This window comes from Mustela putorius, unplaced genomic scaffold (assembly GCF_011764305.1).
Source record: "Mustela putorius furo isolate JIRA1106 unplaced genomic scaffold, ASM1176430v1.1 tig00000174_pilon_pilon_pilon, whole genome shotgun sequence".
In the NCBI taxonomy this organism is placed as follows: domain Eukaryota; kingdom Metazoa; phylum Chordata; class Mammalia; order Carnivora; family Mustelidae; genus Mustela; species Mustela putorius.
In genome coordinates this window covers 42,415,157-42,435,862 of record NW_025421304.1, presented here as the reverse complement: position 1 = coordinate 42,435,862, position 20,706 = coordinate 42,415,157, and the positions used below count along the sequence as shown (strand labels likewise).

Below are 20,706 nucleotides of genomic sequence, written 5' to 3'. Positions count from 1 at the left end.
TTCCCATGCCCACTTGCCCTGTTCCTGGAGCTCCTGAGAACCCCTGTGCCCTGGTCCCCTGGTCTCTGCTGACCAGAGGCACGGCAGCCTCAAGCGGACGACGGTGTCCGGGGAGAGGCAGGCTGGCCTGTCTAAAGCGAACCTCCGAGGAGCTGTGTGGCCCCATGGGAGCTTCGGCGGCTCACTTCTGCGTACTTGGTCAGGCCGCATGCTGTCGGCTGACAGTCTGGCTCGTCCATGTCTTTGAGGGCGCGGCAGCATCTCGCGGGGAACGCGTCGTGCTCACGGCGTAGCGAACATGTGTCCTCGTGCGTGAACTGAGAGCGGCTATCTGTGACCACGGGGCTCTGGGTTTTGAGGTTCCCGCCTAGAGCTCTGGCGCTGCTGCAGGTAGCTCCGGGGGTTTGGTGGAACATCACGCACCCTGCGGCGGAGAGATGGAGAGGCCACGTTTAATGCTTGGGCGCAGGTGACAGGGTGTTAGGCTGCACAGGGAGAGTCTGACTGGAAGGCTCCAGAGTCCAGTGGGCTGGGGGTGGGGGGGCCAGGAACGCACCAGGGGTGTGAGGAAGGGGGAGACCCCTGGGAAATCTGGAAACAGGAAGGTGCCTGTGGAGGGGGCAGGGGCCCTGGCAGGAAGTGCAGCTGGGGACGGAGCCCACCTGCCCATCACCGGGCCGAATCCTGGAGCCCGTGGGCTCGTCTTCCTGCTCCTGCTCTGGATGTCGATTCTGGTCCTGCAGCTTGACTCGGTTCCGGTATTAGTTCCGCGGGCTTTTCCACCGACGGTGTCACAGTCGACTGCAGATGGCAAAGGATTTACTACTTTGTTTCCAGTCTGGATGCCTGTTACTGCTTTTTCTGAGCCGTTGCTCAGGCCAGGACCTCCAGCATTGCGTAGGCTACAAGGGGCGAGAGGGGGCACCCCTGCCTTGTTCCAGCCTCAGACGGCAAGCTCTCGGCTTTCCCCGCTGCGCGTGACATTCGCTGGGGGTTTCTCACCTGTGGCCTTGTCCCGTGGAGGCACAGCCCTTCTCGACCCTTTTGTGGAGCGCTTCTGTCCTAAGTAGATACTGGATTTTTTCAGATGCTCTCCCTGCATCTGTCGAGGACGTACGATTTTTGTTCTTGATTTTGTTAAGGTGCTGTCAACTGCTTGGATTTCTGGACGTTGAACCATTTTTTAATCCTGGGATAAACCACAGCTGATGACGGTCAGTGACCCTTGGAATGGACTGTTGAGTGGGATCTGCTTGTGTTTGGTTGAGGATTTTTGTATCCACGTTTATCAGGAGACGGGCCTGCAGGTCTTTGTCCTTGTGGCCTCCTAGTTTCGGTACCAGGGTCGTTCTGGCCTCATGAGCTTGGACATCTGCTCTGATTTTGTCTCTAGGATGATTTTGTGGACCATAGTGATGTGCGGGAACCTGTCACCCAGAAGCCCGGCTCCCCAGCCTCAGATGTGGTGGTTCAGGCACGAATGAGGGCCGTGCTGGCGGGGGGCCGGCTGTCTGCCTGCAGGCCACGGGGGAAGAGAGCCAGCTCCCCGCCCACACCATGCCGAGGACAGCAAGATCATTTGGGTTTGGTGTTGTCTCCTGTGCCAGGAGTTTTCCGCTTGCCTACTCTATGGCCTTCCTGCTGGTAGATGAGCGTTCACTGGCACTGACCAGGAAGGGCTGTCTTCGCGCCAGCGCTTGAGCGGGGAGGTCCCTTAGCCAGCTCAGATGGTTCCCCCACTTTGGGGAACGGAGGGTGGTGTCCTAGAGCTGAGAAGGTTTTTCTGAGTATGGCCACACTGACCTCGGGGACTGGTGGTTGGAACAGCCTGCCAGCTGCCTTGTTTGGAAGAAACACAAATTATTCTGAAAGGCCTGCGTCCTGCCTTGTGGGGTGGAGCAGCGCATTTCTGCTGTTGTCACGGATAACGGGGTTTTCCTGTGTTCAGGCTGTCTCCGCCCATGAACTGAAGTTCCGGAGCGTCCTAAAGCCCATGACAGTAAAGTATCTGAAGGGCCTAACACAGTCGCCTCCACATCTCGGGTCTCCTGCCCAGTCTCTGTAATTGGACCCCTGGTCAGCGGCTGTTTGGAGACGTTGCAGGGAGGGCTCTGTGAGCTGGGGGTCTTCCTCTGGGTCTGGGGAGTGCCTTGTGCCAGGACATCTCAGCCAGCCCTCCCCCCACCCCCCGCAGCCTCATGCAGGGCCAGGCAGAGGGTCCAGGGGGAGCGTGAGGGAGAGTGCATGGACACGTGCACTCCGCTCGTCTCGTTCAGGGGTTGGCTTTCCCAGCAGGGCCTCGGGCATTAGACGGTAACTCAGCGCGGCCCCCTGCCGGTGTGGACACCCAGTGTTTGTGTGACTCAGGTGGACACTGTCCGTCTGGAGGCGCCCTGGGCTCTTGCTGGACCCTGTTCTGGGTGGTTGTAGTTTGTAACGTGTCTGCCCTAAAACACAGACCTTGCCTGCATGAGGAAACAGCTTGTCCGCCGAGGGGTCAGCTCGGAGGTCCTGCTTGCAGCCCTGAGGGCGACGCTGGGCTCCCGCTCTCCCTCGGGCCGCCTTGAGGGTGGTCCCAGGCTGAGCGAATCGGTGTCATTGCATCCGCGGGAGCCACGGGGGGCACGGTGATTTTTCTAACGTGTAGAGCTCGTATGTCCAGAGAGGGCCGCCACGCCAAGCAGACACGTGGGGGGCAGTGTGTTTACTGCAACAAGCTGTAGCTTCTAAAGCAAAACAGGGAACTCTTAGAATCGCCAAGAGTCTCGCATGTTCTTGGAGCCGTCCCGGGGCTCTGAGATCGTAGACTGGTTTGGAAAAGAGCCAGACCCTTGCTGGCAGTCAGACTGAGGGCCGGGGGGAGGGGCGACCGGAGGGGAGGGGCGACCGGAGGGGAGGGCCCAGGTGTCGTACTCCCCTGTGTTTCGTCATGAAAGATTTAAGAATCGACAAGAAAGAAACATGGGCGGGATCACAAGCAGCCACTTAGCATCACCAGATCCTACCACCCTCGGCAACAGGTCACATCCCACAGCTGTCATCTCTCCATGTTTCCAACTTACTTTTTTGATACATTTTAAAGTAAGTGCCAGATACTATCACATTTTACCCCGAAACCCTTGAGCGTACATGTCACCATGGAGTTGGTTATCTGCTGAGCTCCTGCTTGTTTATTAAACACAGACCTAACAGGGTATGACCGTAAGATAACCACACTGGATTTCCTGTGCCGCTTGTAAACCGACTCAGAAGATGGCGCGCAGCACGGACGGCAGGGGTCTGGGAGACAGTACATGCTCGTGTAGGAACTTGTGTTCCTAGGCTGACACCTCGGGTCTCAGCGGTCGCCGGCCCCCTGCCCGCGTACTTCAGGGGCCTGGGCTGCTTCTGGCCTCACTTTCCTAGTCCTTCTACCCCAGACCAAGGTGGAGGAGACCTGATCGCTGCCATCCCGACTGTCTCTGTGTCCCACTTGGCGCTGCCGGCCGGGGCCCCCTCCCCTCGGAACGGAGTGATTGCGTGGCTTCAGCGCTCCAGCCCGTCCCTGCTCCCCGTGTGCTCGCCAGGGTTCACCCGACAAACAGAACCAGTTTTCTTGGATGACTCTATCATAAGGAATCGGGTCCTGCGGTTAATACAGGCCTAGGAGTCCCAAGACCTGCTGTCATTAAGCTGAAGACCCAGAAGAGCCAGGGGTGTAGTTGGGGTCTGAAGGCTGGCGGGCTGGACAGCTTGGAAGAACCCACGTTTCCGTTTCAGGTCCTAAGTTAGAAGGGACTGATGTCCCAGCTCACACAGACAGGCAGTCCCTGCTTGTGGAAAAGCCTTTTCTTTCCAGGCTGTCAACTGATTGGACGAGGCCCACCACACAGGGAGGGTAATCAGCTTCACTCGGTGCACTGATTTAAATGCTAATCTTACCTGGAAACACCCTCACAGGTACACCCAGATGTGTGACTGGATGTGTCATCATGGGGCGTGGTGACACCTGTTGCCAGGACAGGGCTGTCGGGCTTGTGTGCCCAGCAGAGCGAGCCGTTCACTCTAGTGATAATTTTTAGTCTGATTGCTTTAGAGACACACTTCATGGGCAGATGCGGGTCCCAGCATTAGAAAAATCTCGTCCTGGCCTTGCTGAGGAAAGTGGTGGCCCAGTCTCTGACCCCCTCACTGATGGGAGGTTCACCATTTCAAAAGGGTGCTCACTCTGTCTTTCAAGGCAGCGCCATTGGTGCTGGTCACTTAGAGCCTGGGTTCAGAGTGGCCCTGTTGCCTGTTTTATTATGGTCTCGAGAGACATTTTCCTTCTTAAGATTCTTGAGAAACTTTTTGAACGATCTTCTGAGATCCACGTTTATGTCCAAGGCTCTGTCCCCAGCCATCACGAGTAGTTTGTCGGCGGTGCCCGCCGTGTCACTGTGGAGTGCAGACCGGCCGGCCCCAGCGTGAAGACCTGCTCTCTCTCTCCCTGTAGTGCTCCACCGGTACCGACACATTCTGGGATTGTGGCAGCCGGACATCGGGCCCTACGGAGGACTGCTGAACGTGGTGGTAAGTCCGAGAGCGAGAGCGGGCTGCCTGGGCCTTCGCGGGCCTTCGCAGGCCTTCCCCGAGGGGCCGTCGCCTGCTGGACGGCAGCATGATCGTCAGAGGCCCGAGGCTGTGCTGTGATTGGTCCTCAGCCTTCTCGCTGCGTCCCTGGACTTTGTGGAGCTGCGAGGATGTTTTCCCTCCTGTACCCTGGCCCCTGCCTCCTGGACACCTGGGGCCTTTGCGCTCACGCCTGTGGGGCCCTCAGGGTTTGGGGTGTGCACTAGTTTGTTGTAACCGAGGAGCCCCAGGAGCCCTGGACACTTACCCTCAGGCCCTCCGGGCCACATGGAGTCATCGCAGCGGCCCTGTCACTGAGCCCCGGGGCACACCCCAGCTGCGACTCACCGAGCGCTCCTTCTGTCATTCCACTAACACGTGGGAGCACTTGTCCTGGGAGGAAGACACAGTTTGGTGGCTGGGGAGGCACGCCAGGCTGTCGGGTCAGAGTGAGTCACTCAGCAGCCACGGCGGCCTCACGCCCAGGCTGGGCCTCAGAGCGACGTCAAACCCCGGTTTGAAATCTTTTCTCACCCACTGTAGTAGTACTGGGGTCAGGCCCGTGTCCTTGGTGGGTTGGGGCACCAACGGTGGACAATTTTTGGGGGAAACGTGGTTGCCACCATCTGAGGGCATCTCCCGCTCACTGTCTTAGCGTCCAGCGGCCACCGTACCAGTGACCACAAACTGCATGGCATAAAATGACAGAAATGTGTTCTCTCTTCTGGAAGCCCAACGTCCTCAGTCAGTGTGTCCGATGTTCTCATTGTGCCTAGCGTCCTCTGTGTGCTCAATGTCCTCAGTCAGTATTCCTGATGTGCTCAATGTTCTCATTGTGCCTAGCGTCCTCCGTGGGCCCGACGTCCTCAGTCTCTGTGCCCCACATCCCCTGTCCGTGTGCTCCCTGTCCTCCCGTCAGTACTCCCGATGTCCTCAGTCTGTGTGCCTGACGTCCTCCATCAGTGTTCCTGGGCTGAGACCAAGGTGTTTCCGGGTCACCATGCTCCGTCCGAAGACTCCAGAAAAGGATCCTTCTGCTTCTTTCAGCTACAGGGCCTCGGTGGCCCTTGTCTGTGGCCGTACCCTGTACCTCTGTCTCCATCCTCACGTGGCCTCTCCCCTTCCATGTGTCTCAGACCTCTGTCCACCGCCCTCTCAGAGGGCTCCAAGTGATGGATGGCGTTCAGGGCCTGCCTAGATGAGCCAGAAACCTCTGAAGATCCTCAACGTCATGTCTCTTATTAGTTTATTTACTTGACAGACAGAGATCGGGAGTAGGCAGAGAGGCGGGCAGAGAGAGAGGAGGAAGCAGCTCCCCATGGAGCAGAGAGCCCGATGCGGGACTCGATCCCAGGACCCTGAGATCATGACCCGAGCCAAAGGCAGAGGCTTTAACCCACTGAGCCACCCAGGTGCCCCCTAACGTCAGGTCTCTTAATCCTTTCTTTGCCGTGTAAGGTGATGACATTCACAGGGATTCCAGGGATTAGGACAGGGACTTTCTTGGGAGCCATTATTTAGTGATCAAGATTATAGGGAGGAAGTGGGGCCTTCTTGGGGAGAGATGTGGCCAACAGTACCCATCCTGAGGATCACATTCACTAGCCAGCAGTAGGACTCTGTTTTGGGCTCCTCCTGGTATCACATGAAGCACAAGCCCCACTTCTCTCCATTGCTTGCGAAACACACAGAGCCCGAGTCTAATCACGGGACCTCTTCACACAGACAGACCCCGAGGGTCAGGCCCCAGAGGCTCTACCCTCTGCCTTCCGAGTATCAGGCTCACTGGAGGCTAGGAGGGCTGCTGAGCTAAGAGCCGTGGTCCTGGTAACTATCCCCAGTGTAGGGGGAGAGGGGGCCGGGGCCCGCAGACAAGGACCAGAGGGGTCAGCCTGCCCAGTGGGAGTGGAGGCTGCCTTGGAAGCAGGTGTCTGTCCTGCCAGCAGCCTGACTGACGTCCCATGAGGGTACCCCCCCACCCCGCCTCTGCTGGGAGCACGGTGTTTCTGGTTTCAGCCGCCGTGTCTTCCTGATTCTGGCTGTCTGCTGCTTCCCCGGCCCCTGTGCGCCTGCCCCTCTCCGGGAGCTGCGGTGGTCGATGTTGTTAACGAGTTCTGAGCTGGATGACTCCTGTCCCTCAGGTGGGGTTAGTCTGGTCAGGCAGACAGGGTGTTCGGGAGGACCACTGGGCCTCTTAGCGATGTGCTGTAGCTCTCTGTCTAAGGTCCCAGTGCTGGGGGGTCCCCCTGCCCTGCCCTGGGAGTTCCCTGAGGACGCCTGCTCCGGCTTCGCAGAGCCGGGCGGTCTAGCGTGCTGCACAGCTGGCACTGGGCTTGGTGAGTGGTTGGAGCCAAGGTCCCTCGGCAGATCTTGGGCTCTGTCTCTGCACAGCTCCTTCCTTTCTGGGACTTCAGCCCCCACACTCCAGCCCCGCCAGCCCCCCGAGCTCCGGTCTCTGGTTGCTCAGGTTGGAGCACTGCCCAGTTCTGCCTGGCCTCTGAGCCCTGGGGTCTGGAAGGTGGCTCTGGCAGGAATCCAGGGGGAAGTGGGGATCACCTCTTTCATTCTCTGGGATCACAGCCCTGCGTGGCCTGTTGTCTAGGGTCGCCTTGGGCTTCACGGCAGTCCCTGTTAGTCCACTGTGGTCAGGATGTAAGTCTGGCTTATTTTTTCTTTTTTGGTGACCTTTGTTTTCCTTATTGTGTCTTGAATGTACCAAAGTTCTGTATCTCCGGTTCAGTTCACAGTTTGCTTTTACCCTCTGGGTTTTCAGGTGTGGCCGTGGGGCTGCTAGTACGTTTGCACACGCGGCTGTGGACGCTGCTGCCGCCGGAGGGTGCCCGGCCTCTGGCCTGGGGTCCCAGCCAGCAGCGCGCCTGGCCCCGACCAGGAGTGGTGAGGGCCAGTCTTATTCCTGGTGGCCCCTCCACAGCATGTCCCCAGGGGGCTGGGCGCCTGCCGCTCTCCAGGGCCTGCATTTCCACTCCCGGGGAAGGGGTCCTGCGCTCCGTCCTGGCGGGTTAGCGTCTTGGCAGCGCTCTCTGCTTGGCTTCTGCACCTCCCGCCCCTCACAGGTTGGGACCCAGAGCTGTAGACACTGTGGGGCCCTCTTCCTTGGGATCCTGCCCGAGAGCCCTGGCCTCTGTGGTGGCCTGGGGGTTCAGCATCCTGCAGTCGGGGACCTGGGGCAGAGGGCTGGGAGGCCCTGCCTTCTTGGGCTCGCCTCAAGCCCAAGGCTCTTGGGGCTGTTTTCAGGGTCTTGGTTCTCGTCACGGGGCCACTGAGCGTGCCCCCTGGTGTCTTCAGGAGTGTTCAGGCTGCGGCGTGGGCGGCCCTCACAGCCGGTGGCTGCAGGCGGGGCATCCTGTGTAAGGCCCTGGTTCTCGGCCAGAACAGGTCCTGCTGTCTCGTGTGTAGATTCTGCCCAGTTGCTTCCCAGCCGTGTTTTGAAAGGTAGATGCTCCTTGTTGGTGCTTTACGGGCACCTGGACCGTAGGCACGTTGCCGGGTCTCTGGTGTGGCCATCCTCACTCCACTGGCCTGCCGGGGGCTGTCTGCACAGAAGCCCTGGGACGCGATGTCCGGGAGCCCGGCCCCATGTCGCTGCAGCCAAAGGCCGCTGGGAGTGAAGCCTGGTGCCCCGTGGGGAGCGCTGGCAGTCTGGTCTTGCTCCCCTCTGGGCGCTCGCCCCTCTGTAGGCCGGAGGCCCTAGTCCGCGGGACTGGCCACAAGTGCGTCTCACAAGCAGCACGTTGGGGCCTCGGTGTGGGCCTTTCCCAGCTTGCCTTGCGCGGGCGCCCAGGGACCCTGTGGTGTGCCCACCGGGTGGGGTTTTGGACGGGGATAAGTACTGCTTCGTGTTCCTTATGATTGGCGGAAACCCCCGTGACGAAACACGCTTTCTCTCTATGTCTGACATCGCAGGGGAGAGCCTTGTGTTTAGAGCGCTCCTCGCAGGACGAGCCAGACCGCTCCCGGTGTGGGCAGGCTGCCTTCCGTGCTTTAGGCGGGGAGGGTGATCGTTGTTTTTCTCGCTCGCGGTGACTAATAAAGTGACAAGAAAACACTGAAGCTTCTGAAAGCAGGGGATGATCATGGGAAACAGAGTCACGCCAGAACAGTGCCAGGTCGCACTCGTCAGCTCGGACCGGATCGCTGTGGAAGTGGGTGAGACAGCGCCAGTTGCCAGACACCCAGGTCCCCGACCGTGGGGCTGGCCCTCTGGCCTCGGGGAACGTGCCGTGTGCTGTGCCTGGGGACCACTCCCCACTCTGACACTACGTCCACCACGGCCACCCCGTCGGGTGCCTTGGAAGACTGACGGCAGCGTGGACGCCTCTGTTGTCAGGCACGGCAGAGCCCGTGGGACCTGCCTCCTCCCTTTGCCTCTGATTTCCAGGGTTTTTAGAGCAGATCCCAGGCCCATGGCATTTCGTCTGTTCGTACTTCTGTGCGGGTCTTTAAGGGGCGTGGGTGTTTCCTTGCGAGTGGGCCTTGTCCCTGCCCTGCCCTGCAGATGTGGTGGGGACACTGTGACATGGCCTGAGGCCTGGTCTACCTCGTCTACCGGACGGCTGCAGAACGGCCTGTGCGCGGCGGCTTGCTTGGAGCCGGGTCCGCAGTGCCGGCGTGCGGCATCCGTGTGTGCCTCGCGGGGCTCTGCTGCCAAAGCAGCCCCCTGACCCCCCGTGTTTGGCGGGTTTGGTGCTTCCTGGGCACCTCCTGCTGCGGTCCAGCGCCGACCGGCCTGTCCCTCCGACTTCAGACCTGGCCCTGCTCTCCACGAGGCTTGCCTTTAGGTGTAGGTTGAGCTACTTTTTTTTTCCACCTTATTTTTCAAACAAAACTTGCTTGTTTTTTTCTTTCGGAATTTTATTTTTTACTGAGGCGTGCTGACCACGGCATTACGTGAGTTTCAGCTGGGTGACATGGTCCGTTAGCTGCGCTCACAAGCGCCGCTGACTTACCCTGTGACTCGCTCATCCCGCAGCCGGCCGCCCGCCCTTCCCCTCCCCTTCGCCCATCTTGCCCGCCGCACCCCGCGCCCAGGGACCGTGTCTTTGTTCTCTGTGTCTGTCCATCTCTTTCTGCTGCTTTTGTCCGTCTTGTTTCTTAAACTCCCCGTGTGGCCGAAACCCGTCTGTGTTTGGCTGACGCAGTCTACTTAGCACACAACCCTCTGTGTCATCGCAAATAGCAAGATTTCGTCCCTTCTGATGGCCGAGCGGCGTGTCACGGTACATACATCATGTCTTTGTCCGTCTCTTTGTCGGTGGCACTGGGGCTGCTCCCGCATCTCGGCTGCTGTAGATAAGGCTGCAGGCGTGTGTCCCTTTATTTCCCGTGGGCAGGTGGGGTGGTAAGGTGTGTGACGAGCCCCTCACCGCGGCTGGGATCTGTCCCCGCTGGGCAAGGATCCCTGCCGCCGGCGGGGTTAGCGCGCCCGCCCCTCATGCTGCGGTTCTGTCTGGGTCAGAGCACGTAAGTCCTGCTCTCCCAGGTCTTGGTGTCGGCGCAGTGCTGTTGGCGACCGTTGCCCGGTCTCCAGGCATTAACCACTTCTACTTACTGAGCGCTGGGTAGGTGGGTCGTGCTGGTTGTGGTGACCAGGTGGTCTCCTGGCCCCGAGAGTCTCTGTGGGTCTGTCGCGTGGAGGCCAGGGTGGTCCTTGGGGACCCGGTCCCGTCCTGGCCCCTCCTCCCGAGCCCTGCGTGGACTCATGCCCGTCTGCTCCCCACAGGTGGATGGCTTGTTCATCATTGGCTGGATGTACCTGCCCCCCCACGACCCGCACGTGGACGACCCAATGCGATTCAAGCCTCTGTTCAGAGTCCACCTGATGGAGAGAAAGTCGGCCACAGTAGAGTGCATGTATGGCCACAGAGGGCCACACAATGGCCACATCCAGGTGAGCGGGGCCCCCGAGGCCTGGCAGCCATGTGCAGGCGAGGGGCCGGGGTCCTTCTGTCCTTCCCCGTCCCAGGGGCAGGCGGGGGGCGGTGCTGGCTGAGCGGCGGTGGTGTTCCCAGCTACAGACCCGTGTCCACACCGAGTGGTGAACGTGGGAGGAGGTGGGGCTCGGTCCACTTGGGGTGCGTTTCTCATGTGCGTGTGCTGTGATGCCCCTGCCCCCCGGGATCGTGTGTTCAGCTGGAACCGATTGCTGTTTTTGTCGTGATTCCAACCCCTCAGGGCTCCTCTTTGCAAGACCATGAGCTCGGACTAAGACGCTCTGCCCTCTGGGAACAGTCTGGCACACAGCCGCCCCAGGAAGCATGGGTGTTGCCTAACATATGACAAAAGCACCAGGCCCCCTTTCCTGCCGTAGGGTGTCCTCCTGGGAAGACGCATGTCACCTTCCCCTGGGAAGGATGTGTATGCTCTGGGTGGCTCTGAGCTCCCTTCTTTGGATGGGCCGCTATTTGGTGGCCTCTTGGGCTCCGGCACGCGTGTGGGGGTTGTGGGTGTGGGAGAGGCTGACCCTGCTGCCCGTGGCTGACTCGGTGCCCTCTCCTCTGTGGTGAACACTCAAGATCGTGAAGAAGGATGAGTTCTCCACCAAGTGCAACCAGACGGACCACCACCGGATGTCTGGCGGGAGGCAGGAGGTGAGTCTGTACCCCTTCTGTTCGCGGGGCACGGGCGTGGGGCGAACGGTGTCACATCGCCAGTGTGCGCCCAGCGGAGGGCCGTCTCCCTGGCGCAGCCCGGTCCGTGCGTCTGACCCTTCGTCAGGGCGTCCCGTGCACGTGTCCACGCGGACAGGCTTTCATTCCCCGCCGCCCCGCGGATCGATCGAGCCCGGGAGGAATCGTTCCCTCTGATGGGCTCTCCTTCTCCCCTATGGCCAGCGTGCCCGTGCTGCTGGAAGTTTTTTCTTGGGTGTGAGGTGGCGGCGAGCCTCTGTGTCCTCCCCACAGACGGGCTTGGGGCTGACTCCCGGGTCTCGGCAGCGCTGCGGGGAGGCTGGTCTCTGAGCCACACCGCGAGTTTATCTGCACGGGTGCTATCTCACCTTTGACTTTGCCTTTCTGGAGGATCCAGGTCACACATACGGCCATTCCAGAAAGTTCTTCAGAAAGCTGGACTTTGGGGGCGCCTGGGGGGCTCCGTGGGTATAGCCTCTGCCTTCGGCTCAGCTCATGATCTCAGGGTCCTGGGATCGAGCCCCGCTTCGGGCTCTCTGCTCAGCCGGGAGTCCGCTTCTCCCTCTCTCTGCCTGCCTCTCTGCCTGCTTGTGATCTCTGTCTGTCAAATAAATAAGAAAGCTGGACTTTGGAAAAGCAGGGTCGTTGTTGAGCTGACGGTTACTCGTTGGCTGCGCATTTCTCAGGTTCGGAGTCCGACAGCTTCCCCGTGAGCCGCGGAATTGCAGGGAGGCGCGAGGTAAAGTCACACGCGTGTGTGTCCGCAGAGAGCACACGGGCTCGTGGGGATCCCTTGAAGGGAGACGAGGCCCTGTTTTCTCACATGCTCGGCCTGTGACGGTGACGGCCGGGGCAGACGCACTTTTCCCCCGCGACGGCGCTGGGGACGACGGCTGGCACGGTCGTCATGCAGGCGGGTGCTCTAGGCCGCGTTGCGGTGGAAAGGGCCAGTGTGTTTTCTGAGAACAGCAGCCCCTCAGCTGTGGACTTAAGAGGCCGTGCAATGTATTTCTGGAAATACACGCACCGGGATCAGAAAAAAGTCTTGCAAGCCGCGTCTGAGCGGGCTCCCTGGCTGTGAAGCGGATTGCTGTTGTCTCTGGCCGCGATAGCCCTGACCCGAGGCCTTCATGGAACGTAAGAGCACGTGCAGCCCAGGTGGAAGCAAAGCTCTGCTGGTCTCGGGACCGTGGTGTCCGTTTGCATTTCTGTGACGGGGACCGAGGACGCGGTCGGGGCTTGGTGCGGGGCTCCCTGAGGCTGCTCCTCTGGGACGCGCTTGTTGGGAAACCACCTCGCGGCTCTGGGTGCTGCTGTGTTTCTGGTTGATTGATGGGAGCTCTTTTCCTCTTAGAAAATCAAAATCAGGCATGAGTTGCCAGTATTTTTCCTCATGTTTTGTCTTTTAGTTTGGCTTATCGTATATTTTTATCCAGGAGTTTCTCTGTTTTTGTTCTTCTGTAGTCAGAGGTGTCTGTCTGTCCTGCGGAGTCCGCCCGGGGAGGGCGGGCTGGGAGATGCCACGTCTCCAGGCAGCGCAGAGGGATAACTTGCCATCTGGCCCTCCGGTCGTTTTGTCCATCTCAGCTGCCCCTCGCCTCTCACCTGCTTTTCTCTCTGTCCCTCCCCTGTCTTGCCCCTCAGCTGTCTGGGGAAAGGGTCTCCTGCCACTTCACGAGTCCGCCAGAAATGTCTTCACCTCCTCGCGGAGTCTTTGGGACCCAGGGGAGTGGTGTCAGGCCCCAGGGAGAGAGGACAGGCCATGGGGGGACAGTGCCATGTTCCGGATCGCTCTGCACACTGAGCTAAAAGGCTGAGCCCTGCCCTATGACTCCTTGTGCTCTGATGGCTGATGGTCATTTAAAATTCTGGGGCCGCATGGTGCCCCCAAGGGAATGGAGGGCTCTGGCGGCCAGCAGGGCTAGCAGGGGAACAGGAGGGTGAGCGCAGTCTCCTCCGCGGAAGGAGGGAGTCCTCTCATGCCCCCAGGAGCTGGCCTGGTGCTGTGCCCTCCTCCAGTCTCCGTGACACTGTGTGACAACCCCCTCTGGAGGCCATGTGCCCTGAGAAGTGCTGGCCCCAGACCCGCTGGGTGTGCTGCCCACGAAGGAGCCCGCGAGTCTCCCTCCCTTGCCCTGTGAAGGCCACAGCTGCCCTGCAGGTCTCTGGCTGACGCGCCCCGTCTTGCTCACCGGCCCTCCCGCTGCTCACCCCCAGCTCCAGTCCCGGGCTTTTTGCCGCCGTGTCCAGCGCTGAGCGCCGGTCCAGACTGCCGTGGCGTGATCGGATGCTCGGGCTGCGGTGGCCTCGACCGCCCTCACGCTGCCTCCGGGTGACCTGTGTGCTTTCACCGTGCAGCCCCTCTGCGGGGCCCCCCCAAGCCTGCCCGGCCTCGTCTTCCCTGGCCTCCTTCCCAGGGACGGCAAGGCCCAGCTGGCACATTCCCTGCCCACCCTGTGCCTGTCCAGCCCCGCACCCTGCGGCTTCTGGAAACGGGGGCCTGCGAGGCCGAGCAGAGCCGGGACGAGTGGAGGGAGGGAGGGAGGACGGCAGGCCGCAGCCCTGCGCTCGTCCCTCCGCACCCGGCCGTGGGCTTCTGCCGGCCGCGCTCCTGCTGCCTCCGGTGCCTCTGTATTCGGTCATACAGAGAGGCTGCGGCACTAGACTCCTGTCTCTCTGTCTCATGCTGAAATGATACCTTCTCGCTCTGCAAGGCAACTGCAATCTAACTGCATCTAATTTGAGTCTTTTTGTTTAGTTTTGTTTTTAAAGCTTTTTAGCGCTTCCAGAAGTATTTTCCAGTCTCACTAGAATTCTTTACTGTCTTCATTTTTAAATCACGTTCCATCTGTTATCCGTGGGGCGATGGCGTGAGTGAACCTGCTCTCCTGTGGCCGGACATGGGGTTTGTGCTCCCCCTGCTGCCCTCCTGACCTGCCCGGTGACTTGCTCTCTGAGAGCCTCAGTCCTCATCTGTGAAATGGGGCCATGCTGTCACCGGTCGCACGTGAGGGGTCTGGAGACTGAGAGGACACGTGAACGCCTTCACACCATGCTGACCGCCTGCAGGTGTCCCCCCTGTGGCCCCTGCACTCTGCAGAAATCTTCCTGGTGTTTGGACCATACGGAAGTGGAGTTACCAGGGAAAAGGCCCTGAAGACGTTCCAAATTCTTGTCACGTGTTGTTCGTTTCCTGGGCCTCCTCGACCACCCACCAGGATGGGTGAGCCCCGGCCTCCTGAGCTCTGGCCAGCCTTCGTCTTGGCCCTGGCGGAAACAAGCCCACTTAGCCCGGGGCTCGGGGAGTAGCTCCGACTGCCATGGGCCAACTGGGTTGCTCAAACTGTAGACCAGGGAGGGTGTGCGCACCCATCTTCTGGGCTGGTGCGCACACGCAGGTGGTGGTTCCACGGAGCCGGCACCCGGTGAGCGAGCTCGGGTTGATGTTCTTCCCTTCTTGCGTGTTCTGGGCCACTGTGATTTTCCCTGGGCATGCGTTGCTCAGGAGATAATTTCGTAATGAACATATCTCCGAGGTCTGTGTTCTGAGTAATTGGGTCTGGTATTTGGGTACTGGGTAATTGGTATTTCTAATGCCTCTGACCTTTCCTGGGGAAGTAAATAAGATGATGACTCCTCACAAGCCGGGCTCGGGGCGCGCAGCGTGTCTGCTACTCCACACGGGCGCGTCCGTGACTCGCTGCGTTAGCTCCCTTCCCTTCCTGGCTCTTCCTTAGCCATTTGGTTTTCGGGGCCTTGCTCCATCTGAGTGGACGGGTTTGAAGTCTAATGTGTTAAGTTTTTTCTTGTATGATTGTTGGGCTGCAGAGTCTCCTCTTCAGAAGTTGGGTAGCTTCGTGCTGTGTCTGCGTCCGCAGTCCACCCGGAAGTACTTCCTGTGTGTGGTGTGAGGCAGGGATTGTGGTTCCTTCTCTCGGTGTGGATGTCCAGCTGCTGGATTATCGTTTGTGGAAGAGACTTTCTTTCCCACGGGTGGACTGGCTGTATTTGTCGGAAGGCAGCGGACCAGATAGCGGGGTCGGGCTCTGGGCTCTCTGTCTCGTTCGTTGGTGGTTACTGACCCCGGTGTCGGTACTGCTGTCTTGGTTTCTGCAGCTTCAGAGTGAGTCAGAGGTGATCTCGGTGCGGTTCCTCCAGCTTCGTTCTTTTGCATGATTGTTTTGGACGTTGTAGGTTCTTTTCACTTCCCTAAGAATTTCACAATTGTCAGTTTGTACAGAGACCCTGGTGGGACTGGGGCTGTCATGGCGTTGAGTCCTCGGATGACCTTGGAGAGAACTGCTGGCTTGGTACCGGGAACTCCGGTCCACGGGCACGTGTACTGTGGGGTGTCTCTGTTTCCTTCCGCCAGGCCCGTGGCTGTCAGAGAAGGGGTCGTGCATATGCCTGCTAACACGTATTCCCAGGTCATAAGTTGTTGGAGGCTGCTGGAAATGGGACGTAAAACCCTCCGTTGTTCAACTTTGTGCTGCTGCTATAGAGACGTGCAGTCAGTCGTATGTAACGAGCTTGAGGCTCCAAAGCCGTGTGCTCTTGTCGCTGTGCTGAGGGGTTTCCGTGTGTGGCCAGGGTTTGTGCGGGAACACACTAAAGGAACCTAGAGGCTGTAGCTCTCTTGGTTTGTCGTTGTTAAATCACGTTTGCTTCTGTTCGTGGAGCTAACTCAGGACGGTCCTTAGAAACACTGTATGGAGCTAGGAACCGAGCTGTGGATTAATTCGTAACTGAGCTTTGGGGACACGGTGTTTGTACAAGCTCCCTTGTCACAGATCAACTTCCTGAACATGTCACATAACTGGGAAGGCACGTCTGCCCCACCCCGCCACCCCTGCCATACCTGTTTTGTTCATCACAGGGGCAGAAAGCAGCTCTGGCCCATGAGGCCAGCACGGGGGTCAGCGATGACAGTCCTGCTGTGCTCCCGCTTTCCTAGAAGCCCCTGAACCAGGCTCGGTGTAGACACCGCATGTCCTGTGAGTGGCCACAGAAGTGAGACTCCTGTGGCTGCTACCTGGGAGCTCTGGACACGGGCTGTGGCCCCAGCCTTGCCTGAAAGGATCCCACGGTCCCTGTTGTTGCCTGTTGACGTCTGGGCCCGTGTGCTCTGGCAAAGCGGGAGCGTAGCCCCTCACCTTCCTTTGGTGGCTGACCTCCCCAGGAAGGAAGTCAGGGACTCGGAGAGCAAACTGTGGGAGCCCCCGTCCTGTCCGCCCCGCTGGGACTTGGGCACTGCTGTGCCTGCGGCATCACCCCAGCCGTAAGAATACTCAGTGCCACAGTGAGCAGTCCTCCCTGCTGGTCGTGGCGTTTTCGTGACCTGTGCTCTTTTGGAAGGAATTCCGAACGTGGCTGCGGGAGGAGTGGGGGCGGACGCTGGAGGACATCTTCCACGAGCACATGCAGGAGCTCATCCTCATGAAGTTCATCTACACCAGTCAGTACGAGTGAGTGCGGCCCCCGTGGTCCCGTGAGCGCAGTCCCTGCCCCCTGCCACCCCCTCGGTGTCGGGTTTCTGTCGGGTTCTCATCGCCTTCCAGCTGTGTGCTCGGACCGGACCAGCCTGTGTGCTGGGGCCTCGGGGTGGTTTCCCCACGTCTGCGGTGGGGGGAGCCCTCCTCTCTTAACTGCTCTCCCTGCCTCGGCCTCTGCCCCACGCCCTCTTCCTGGGACCCATTGAAATAGGCCTTGCGCGGTGACCGTGCCCTTCGCCATCTCCGGGGCTCCTGTGCCAGGCCAGCAGAGCGGGAGTGGCAGCCCCTCCCCCTTAGAGAGCGCCGCCCACCCCAGTTCCCTTGCCGTGTTGATAGCGCGAGTGTGCACCCTTGCTCAGCCCTGGTGGGATCCGAGCAGGTGTGAGATGGGCCCTGCAAGCGTTCGGGGGGGGCGAGGAATGCGGGTGCCCCGCTCTGCCCGGCTGTGCTCGGCTACCCTGCCCTGCCCTGCCCGCCCTCCCTCACCGGCAGCTCGGCGAGTGAGCTCCGTACTTGGGCCTGCCCCCCGAGCCGCTCTCACGCCGCCGGTTCCCCCCACAGCAACTGCCTGACCTACCGCCGCATCTACCTCCCGCCCAGCCACCCGGATGACCTCATTAGACCCGGCCTCTTCAAAGGCACCTACGGCAGCCACGGCCTGGAGATCGTCATGCTCAGCTTCCACGGGAAGCGTGCCCGGGGCACGAAGATCACGGTGAGTCCGGGCGCTGCCTGGCGGACCCCGCTCTGTGAACTCAGTCTGAACGGCTGCGCGGTATCGAGGCTCAGGCTGCGCCCCGGCTGCTCAGGGTGGGCTCTGGACCCCTGGCAGCCTGCACCGGGGAGTGGGCTGGGAATGCTGATTGGGAGTGCGCCCCGCCCCCCGCCCCCCAGACCCACTGAACCAGAATTTGCATTTCACAACCCCTCCAGGGAACTTGGAGCATTTCTAGGGTGGTTTTATCTGCGGCTCCCGGTCCTGGCCACACGCAGAATCCTTAGGGATGTGAGAAAACCCTGAGGCTGAGTCCCTGGACACTCAGGGACCACGGACCATGGGGGCCACACTCACTCTGATTCAGTGGGGAGGGGCTCCCTGAGCGCCCCTGGTGGCTCTGAGGTGCGACCTCGTTGGAGACTGCCCGCACTGTTACACGGGCTCCCGCGGCCATCCTGGCCCGGCAGCTGACCAGCACAGTCGGAGGGCTGTTGAACAGAGTAGGGGTCTCGGACCAGCCGGACACCGGGCCTGCTCCGGGGGCCCCGCCCACACCACGCTCACCTGCCATGTGCATACTTGGGGTGTGTTTCTGTCCGGCACACTCAGTGTCCCGGGGCGCAGTGCCTATTCTTTGTTCTCAGGGAGCTGTGCTCTTGGACTTGGGTTGGCAGGGCCTGGCACCCTGGGACGGCTCCTTGCGTGGAGAGCCCAGCACTGGGGCCCCCAGTGGGGCCGCCGGGCCTGCAGGTTCTCCCAGGTTCAGGCTCAGGAGCATTTGCGTGTCAGGCGGACAGGTCGGGGCCTGCGGTCAGGTCTGCCCTGCCGTCCCTGGGAGGGTCTGTGCCCTTCTCTAAGCCCCAGTGTTCTAGAACGGGAGCTGTCACACACCAGGAGGTCCCAGGTCCACATGAACCACTCCGCCGGGTGTCTGTGCGCCTCTCGAGGTCACTCGGGTGCCGTCAGCCCCTAGTTTCAAAGATGCCCTCGCAGACCAGGTGTGCGCCGTGGGCACGTGTTTTTTGAGGACTTCTGAAACGTTCTTACATCAGAAGGGGTGCCGCTAAGTCCGTGGGAAGGCTGGAGTGAGCTTGCAGGGCCAGGAGCGTGATCGTGGCAGGAACCATGCAGAGTGTGTCGCTGCCATTCCCTGAGCCCTACTGACGGCTGCGTGCTCGCTCCGCAGGGTGACCCGAACATCCCCGCCGGGCAGCAGACGGTCGAGATCGACCTCAGGCACCGCATCCAGCTGCCTGACGTGGAGAGCCTGCGCAACTTCAGCGAGCTCTCCCGCCTCGTCCTGGACGTGCGGGAGCGGCTGCGCCAGGAGCAGCAGCAGGAGAGCGGGCTGGAGGACGGCGGGGCCGGAGGACGGCAGAGCCCCCGAGAGCCCCAGCAGGGCCCTGCCCAGCCCGGTGCGGAGCTGCCTGCCGAGAAGGTCGGGGAGGCCGGGGGAGCAGAGGCCGCGGGTGCCCAGCCCGGGCAGGGGCAGCCGTTTGTGTTGCCCGTGGGCGTGAGCTCGAGGAACGAGGACTACCCCCGCACCTGCAGGATGTGGTAAGAAGTGGGGACGAGGCGCAGCGGGCCTTCCGGGGAGTCCTGCCTCCCCTCCCGGCGTGGAGACGGGCTGTGGGGGCCGGCTCGGCACTGGCCAGTGTGGGGCTCCCTGCACCCGGGCGGGGAGCCCCGACCGCTCTGTGTGGGCCCCAGCTTAGGCTCTAGGACAGCGCCCTTCCCTGGGCTGCACAGACTTCGGAGGCTCCTGACCTCTTCCCCCCGGGGAGCCTCCAGGCTTACTAGAACCGCCGGGCTGGAGGCCTCCTCCTTCCTAGTGCCTTGTGTTGCCTCAGCGGTCAGGTGAAGGGTAGCCAGGCGAGCCTGCGGGTGGCCTTGAAAGGGGCCAGTGAGGAGGGGGCCCTTCTGCACCTGTTCCCCGGGGAACAGGCTTGAGTTCAGCTGGATGTCCTTGTGGGTGAGGCCCCGCTGAGCACACTCAGGGTCAGCCGTCCGTGTCATCTGTGGTTTCTCTCCCCACAGAGGGCTGGCGGCGCACTCCTGCCCCGGGGCCGGCCTGCTCTTGGTTTGACCGCGGCTCTTACGGTTTTGTTTTGGGCCACTGTTCTCGGCCGCTCAGGCCCCCTGCCCCAGCCCTCTGCACTTCGGGGCTTCTTAGGTGTCGACGAACCAGAACAAAAGAAACCACAGACTCGGGTCCTCTGTCGCACTGGCCACATTTCAGGTGCCAGCAGCCACGTGTGTATTTGGACAGTGCAGGTCTAGAACATTCCGTCCCTGCAGAAATTTCTCCTGCACAGTTGCCCTAGGGGATGTTCTGAGGTGATGACCTGTCTGTCTCCTGGCATCATAGCTGCCTGGCCTCCGTGTCTGTCCAGTAGGGCGGAAAGGACTGTTTCCTTGACTTCCGAACTGACCGTTGGCTCATGCCGGTGCTGGTGGTCTGACTGGCGCATCACGTGTGGCATAAGTGTGGCCGGGGCTCTGACTCCCGAGGGAGGATTTAGGTGTCTGTGTGGGCTTGCTGGGTACACTGGTTCTGAGTACCCGGTGCCAGTTCGGGGGGTCCCCCCACACCAGCACGCAGTTCTCCACGACACCAGCTTGGTGTCCAGCCAGTGGGCTCAGTCCTGACACTGCCCCCAGAGATGGTGTCAGACCCGGCAAGACTGCCTCTGTCCCCTCAGACACCGAAACGAAGTCGTCAGCCGTGCTTGTGACCAACCAGCTTTATGTCGGGGGTCCCCGCGAGCGGCTCAGGTTCAGTTCATGTGCTGGGGCAGTCCACAGAATTCAGGCAAACACTATGTCTGCCATTTCGTTGAAGGAGCTGAGAAAGGACGCCAGTGGACGGCCGCAGGCGGAGATGCGTAGGGTCCCGCATGCAGCAGCTTCCACCCCCGGGGACTGGGTGCACATAGGGGTCCCCCACCTGGGAGCTCCCCGAGCCCTGTACTTGGGGATGTCACGGAGGCTTCCTCACAGAGGCCTGGCCAGTCGTCAGCTCTGTCTCCAGCCCTTCTCCCGTCTGGAGAAAGGCAAGGCTGCTCGAGGTTCCAGGCTTCCGTTCCTGGCCCGTCCCCTCCTATTCGGTCCCCTCCTAGTGTTCCTGTCCCTTAGGACTCTCGGGTTCGGGAGCTGGTGCCAGGCCCTGGGGCAGAGGTCAGCACACGTACTCGTCCGTGATCTCCCACCGGGGAGATCCGTGTCATTTTCCCTCATGTTACACAATTACCACAAAAGT

The 20,706-nt window shown here is 60.7% G+C and overlaps 1 protein-coding gene across 6 annotated transcripts in view; it reads left to right on the top strand.

Moving 5' to 3' along the window:
* The window catches only part of FBXO31 (F-box protein 31), a 39,942-nt gene that overhangs the window by 16,520 nt on the left and 2,716 nt on the right, over positions 1-20,706 (top strand). For 3 of the 6 annotated variants that reach the window (XM_045076389.1, XM_045076392.1, XM_045076391.1), the window contains 6 exons: positions 4,475-4,551; positions 10,331-10,498; positions 11,124-11,198; positions 16,593-16,702; positions 17,291-17,444; positions 18,634-19,004. In XM_045076389.1, coding sequence (XP_044932324.1) covers positions 4,475-4,551; positions 10,331-10,498; positions 11,124-11,198; positions 16,593-16,702; positions 17,291-17,444; positions 18,634-19,004 — 955 coding nt within the window. The remainder of the gene's footprint in view (positions 1-4,474; positions 4,552-10,330; positions 10,499-11,123; positions 11,199-16,592; positions 16,703-17,290; positions 17,445-18,633; positions 19,005-20,706) is intronic. The other 3 variants (XM_045076393.1, XM_045076395.1, XM_045076394.1) reach the window with 1 other exon arrangement.